General features: G+C 37.7%; 2 protein-coding genes across 4 annotated transcripts in view; both read right to left on the bottom strand.

Annotated features, from left to right (window-relative positions):
* The window catches only part of LOC109543079 (zinc finger Y-chromosomal protein), a 26,264-nt gene that overhangs the window by 8,957 nt on the left and 10,921 nt on the right, over positions 1-6,386 (bottom strand). The gene's annotated exons all lie outside the window — the stretch shown is intronic.
* LOC125505129 lies at positions 3-6,225 on the bottom strand (the record flags this gene model as incomplete). Its single annotated transcript, XM_048668283.1, has 17 exons — positions 5,997-6,225; positions 5,769-5,937; positions 5,526-5,696; positions 5,331-5,464; positions 5,114-5,244; positions 4,848-5,056; positions 4,509-4,641; positions 4,346-4,444; positions 4,042-4,284; positions 3,735-3,959; positions 2,718-2,922; positions 2,452-2,565; positions 2,149-2,375; positions 1,938-2,063; positions 749-1,162; positions 555-689; positions 3-316 (listed from the first exon to the last, which is right to left on the bottom strand). Coding segments are annotated over exons 2-17 (2,949 nt in total), but the record flags the coding sequence as incomplete, so codon positions are not given.

Raw genomic sequence — 6,386 nt, 5'->3', positions numbered from 1 at the left:
CCTCCTCTGCCTCTCGGGCCATTACCGCGACCAAAAAATCCTCTTCCACGCATTCGCATACCTCTCGACCCAAAATCGTCTCTCATTGGTGGCCCAAAATCGTCTCTCATCGGTGGACCAAAATCGTCTCGAATTGGCGGACCAAAATCGTCTCGAATAGGCGGACCAAAATCATCTCTCATCGGCGGGCCATAATCGCTTCTCAGTGGAGGTCCGAATTCTTCGCGCATTGGTGGGCCATAACCTTCATCCATTACAGGGGGACCAAAATCGTCACGAGGGAAAAATTCTGGACCATCTCTTCCTCTTCCACGACCTGAACAAATYAACACCAACACTYTGATTAAGGTTTTTTAAATATTTATTTTAATTATAATTAATAATTTGTTACATTTAGCAATATAGAACAATTGTACGTGCTCTGCAAGTAAGCCACTCAAATGACTAAAATGAAGAGATTTACTGATATAAGAATCAATCAATCAACTATTATAGATAAATTATATGGAGAGAAAGATAAAACTATTTAGAACATAATAGTCCAGTAAAAGTACCTCGTCCTCGACCCCTTCTACCACCTCTGATAAATCTTTCTGGAGGTCCTTCATATCCGGGTGGTGGAAAATTAGAACTAAATCCGTCAATTCGATCAGGAGGAATTCCAAACCCTTCATCTCCAAACGAAGGACCTTGAACCAATAATTATATAATTAAAAAATTGATTTAAATTATTTGTTTGCAGTCTCACCTCTAAATGGAGGTTTATCAGGTGCAAAATGACACGGACCGTCAGGCCTAAAGGAGTCCGGTCCTTCAGGTCCAAAAGCGCCGAAAGAGCCTAATCCATCCCCATCAAATGATCTCGGTCCGCCAAAGCCGAATTCTTTAGAACCACCAGTTTCATATCTTTCTCGACCAAATTGCTTGGAATCTTGCAAATCAGAACCCAACTCAATTCCTCTTGACGAGGTCAATAACTGTAGACTATCTTCATTTTCATTGCATGGAGTAACTGATGATTCATTATTGCCTTGAGGTACTCCTTCGTTATTTAAATCAGCTGATTTATTATCGGGCGGACTTGGATTTCGTACTAAATCCGTGGATGATCTATCTTCTCGTCCGGTCTCAGGTGGTAAACTTGAAAAAATGTCTTCTGAAACTAAGAAAAGCTTTATTACTCCGATGCAAACAAAATAAGTAATATAGTAAGCACATTGCTGTTTGACTAAATATCGGTTGAATTTCTATCGTTCCTGAGTTCAGCTCAAAAACGTAATCATACATTATGTTGCATTTCGCCTTACCCATTAAAAGCGACTAGCACAGTCATTGGCGAAAGAGACTCAATTACATTAATAATAAAATTATAAATTCATCAAATATGTGGTATGAAATTGTAGCAATTTTTTTAATTTTTTCGTCAAATCTAATGCTTTGATTTGTTTTCTATGTAATTCACCTCATTATGGTGATTTCATTTATGGTAATTGCCGTTCTATTACTTTCGACTTTCAAATGACGAAGAAATCAGTTGAGCAGAATTCAATGCTTTAGAATTTCATTTTTTGATTGAGCTCCCTTAATAAAGGCCCTTGCCACCTTAATAAAGGGTATGGTAAATACTGAGTGGAATAAAGACCAAAAATGGCAAAAAGCCAGGTTTTCGTTTTTAATAGATTGCTTGCTCCGTATTTGGCAAAAGCCATCAGAAAACTATATTTACAATCTGAACGATTATGAATGACCTTACAGGAACAGTAAATTAAGATGTTCTATGTTAGAAATTTTTGTACCATAAGTTCAGAGATGCAGTGTTTCTCAATAGAAAAATAGAGTAAATCATAGTGGTTTCTCAGGTTACTAGTACCAAAAATGTGTGTTTTAAACAAAATATTTAGCTTGTGGCGCAAAGCGAGTATTAAAAGATTCCTTACCACTAACAGGTGGTTCAAAACGTAATCCTCCTTCCTTTGGAGAATCAGCTTTTGCCTCGGAAGCTCCTAGATTTCGGGGAGAAGCTTTCCGTTCGCTTTGATCCGCCGCGTTATCGAAGTTAATACCTAAATTAATAGTTTAGTTGCATTCTTAATCGATAATAGTATAAATACATAAAATAAATAAATATAAAAAATAAGAAAAGCATACCAGCCATTTCTTTAAGTCGGTCATTAAGTGTTTTTGATCTGTCATTTTTCTCTCGCGTATCAACAGAATCTCTCCGTTCAGTAGATCGAGCCGCATCTCTCCTCTCAAAAGAATCGTCTCGTCTATCATTTGTATCACGTCGACCAAGAGGACCTGCGCGGCGATCATAACCACTATCTCGACGATCCGACGAACCTCGGTCATCTCTGCGATCTACTGCACCCCATCTGAAATAAATTAAGCAAAATCGCAAAATTAACATCACAGCCCTAAATATATACAAACTTCTCAAAGGAGATTTACCTATTAACACGATCTCTGTCGCCCCCACGGCGATCTCTATCTCGGCCGCCTCTGCTGAAATCCCTGTCTCTATCTCGACGCTCGCGATCACGTGCTCCATTTCTATCCCGGTCTCTAATGAAAAAGAATCCAATAAAAACATATATTTTAAATATGTATTAAAAAAATTAGTTCAGAATCTTCCGGATACCGGCAACATATGGGAACACCCACGGAACTTTAATATTCGCTGCATCTCGTTAATATTTCTTTCTATTTAACATTACCTGTTTTGATCTCGTTCCCTGCTCCTACTCCTCCTCCGACCTCTTTCATTGCTGCGATCTCTCTTGTTATCTCGTCCATCTCTCCTGGAAGGTGAGAAGCGAGAGTCATCTCGCCTGTTGTCTCTAATAAAAGGGACATTCAGTGCAGCTTGAAGCTGATCGCTCAATGCAATATTTGGTGGCGGTTTGTTCAAGTCCGGATGTACTAAAATTACAAAAAGTAAAACTTGAGGCTACTGGATATGGATTGGGCTATTGTCGAGTCATAGATTGTCACCCACATTTCCCCGCCACGGTGTTTCCAAAATTTAAAACTCAATCAGTATTAAATCACACAGTGATGGGAATCAGTTAGAATTGAAAGGAAGCAGGTGTGGGCACACTGAAGAAAATCCAATCAAACGACATATTTTTTTTTGTAATAAAGTGTATATTGAAGTGGTAATCAGTTAGAATTGATTGAAGCCAGTCAGCAGCCCTAATTAGAAAAACACAGCTATCAAGCAGGTTTTTTGGAGTAACCAATACTTAGAACCAATTTTAGGATGATAATGGATTTATTCAAACTAAATGAATAAACAAAAAAATCGATTTGACTGCTATACGGGCGGATTTTTTTTCAAATATTTGCACTAGCCTATAATCAGTGCGTGAATGAATAAAGTTTTTGTGTTTTATTTCTTTATTTACAAAATTTATTATGGTTACCTACAATACAATAAAATTGTATTTGTCTAAAAATTAGTTTTTTATGTTTATTTAAAGCTATTTGTTATATTTATAGAAACTATTACATGCGGCTCATGTCGGAGTATACTTCTAACAATAGCGTTCCGAATACCACAAATAAACTTCACGAGTGTTTTTTGGAGAAGAGCGTCAAGTTTCATAAAATGACAAATGGTAAGTAATTTGACTTGATTTTACGTTGATAAGATTAGTCGGCGATCTTCTTAATTGCATAATTTATACTCAAATTATAATTGCGTTATTAGAATGTGTATAAACCTATCATACCTGCATCTTCCATTTCAACGTCCATACTATCGTCCATAAGCGAATGCAAAGGCGGAGGCGGAAGATGCGTTGGAAGTTGAGGTGGTAAACCCAACGGTTGCCCCGTCAAGTTCATTAAAGACTCGCTCAGATTACGCAGTTTTACATCTGAGGAAGGTTGTGCATTTGGCTTTTGCTCTTGCTGCTGTGGAGGCGGCATTCCAGGCGGAATAAACCCGGGAGGTCCTAAAATGACAGACCAAAATATATAAAACAATTTAAGTTATTTGAAACATCAATTTTAACATTTTTCATTTGTATGACTAACCTTGAAAAGGCGACCCGACTCCTAATCCCAAATTAGACATTATAGAAGGAGGTGCCATATTGGGTGGCGGCACTCCCAATGGCAAATTAGCCAAGTTTGCCATGTTAGGAATCATGCTCAAAAATCGGTTATTCATTTGAAACGGATTTACCATAGAGAGCATTGGGGGTTGCATGAGACTAGAAGGTGGGAGTGGAGGAGGCTGGCTGGTATCGATTGTTGAATGATTAGATGTGTCACCAGCTAAAACAAGATAAAGCACGGTTAAACCAGATTACAACACTTTCAATTTTATAACTGTTACCTCCCATTAAAAATGGTGTCAAATCTGCAACTTTCTTCTTTGCACTTTCTTCAACTTTCATCTTCATCCAATCAGGCATAGAATCTTCATCGATCATACCTGAAAAGAGTGATCATAAGTTAAACAAAAGAACAGATAAACAAGTTATAAATTAGCTCCATACCACCGTCTTCCAAAGCTTCCAAATCCATGTCTGGCCTAAGTTTGTTATATGGGATATAAGACACTCCTAAATCACCTTCCCAATAATCCTTTAGATCTTTGCCTTTCACTCCCTTTCCAGGAGCCCAAGCAATCTAATAGAAAGATGAGAATTGCAATTAATTAACAATACATTTAACTTTTGAAAAAAATAGGTCTAACTGCTTAAGCCCGTGTCCCACGCATCCGTTTATACGATGGTACGATGATACGAAAGTGTCTCTTTGGTTGGAGATATGTTAGTTCGTACGACCGCGGACGAATGACTTGAATTAATCGCTCTAAAATATCGACTACTTACCGTTATGGCTTTTCCATGTAGATTATAGTTTTTCAATTTTGCAAGACATCTTGCTGCGTCTTGCCTCCGATGCATAACAATAAACGCACATCCTCGAGGTGATATTAAATCGATACTCACAATATCACCAAATTCGCCGAAGGTATTTGACAGATCATCTTGGTGAACTAATTTGGAAAGATGCCCCACCCACAAAGTAGTGCTGCACACTGAAAACCCATGCAAAAGTCATATAACCAATTACAACTACATTTGATTTAACTTGCCGCTCAAATTGTTGCTTTTCATAGCAGGTAACCCTCTTTTTTTTCGCTCCTTGTCCTTTTCTGTTTCCTTTTGCTTTTCGCGCTTCTCCTTTTCTTTCCTATCTTTAGATTTAGACCTATGCCTTCTACCCCTATAACAAAACAATATATATACATAACATAAAAGATAATTGCAAAGACACTAGATTCGATATATTTTTAAATTTTTCTACTTTACCTAGATCTAGATCTACTTCTCGTTCTTCGTCGTCTGTCTTTTTCTCTGCCTCTATCGCGTGATCGTGAACGGCTTCTTTTCCGTTTGTATCGTTCATCTTCTGAATGTGAATCATCATGATCCAAGTTGATTACCTGTAAAATTAAAAATATTAGATTAAATATACCATTTTCACAGCTCAAATAACAAAGTTACTTCAACTTCATTGGTGACAGGCTGACTACCATAAAATGTATTAGTATCATTCTGGATTTCGTATCCTTGTCCTATTTGGATCTCTGGTTGAGGTGCAATGAAATGAAGCCCCCCGATCATACTCGTCGTTGAACTTAACTTGAAGTCACACTCGGCTGCGAAAGGTAGGTTCTGCAAAAAATTAATAAATTGTTTGCGGTTTTCGTAAATATGTAAAAATCGCAAATAAACATCGATTCTTACAGGCACAGTTTGAGCTAAACGTTTATCAAATTCATCTTCTTGCAGCTTCATTTCATGTAATTTCTTCATTCGGTCATTCTCTGATTCTACAGACGGTGGGTTCACAGCGCCTGCCAATGTGCTTTGCAGTGTCTGAAGTTGCCTCAGCACTTCTGGATTAGTCAGAAGGCTGAAAATAGTTTCAAATGAACAAAAATATTCAGCATATATTCAGTATCTTCGACCAACCTAGCTACTGGGTCGGCAGATGATGAACCGGACTGGGTCGGTCTTGGACTGGGATTTACTTCTTCCTCATCATCGCCATAATCAAAGTCGAGAAGTTTTTTGTCGAAATGCACTTGCTCAGCCCTGACCGTAGCAGCGTCCGCTCCTTTGGATAGCAAACGTTGAAGATGCTGCAGTTGTTGCAACACTGGATCGGTTAGGTTCTGCAAATAATTAAATGTTATGCAGACATTTGTAAATGTTTATGTGTAATATACGCATGCCATAAAATAAATAGGTTTCAATGCCATGTCTAAATAAGTTGCTCAATTATCTTATACTTAAACACATAATATACAACAAACACTACTTTACATAGTCAACAAAATAGTTTCAAGTTAACATTACTTG

This window comes from Dendroctonus ponderosae, unplaced genomic scaffold (genome assembly GCF_020466585.1).
Source record: "Dendroctonus ponderosae isolate FM_Combo_2020 unplaced genomic scaffold, Dpon_F_20191213v2 Dpon_F_20191213_7, whole genome shotgun sequence".
Classification (NCBI taxonomy): domain Eukaryota; kingdom Metazoa; phylum Arthropoda; class Insecta; order Coleoptera; family Curculionidae; genus Dendroctonus; species Dendroctonus ponderosae.
The sequence above is the reverse complement of the archived record's forward strand: the minus strand, read 5'-3'. Positions and strand labels throughout refer to the sequence as shown.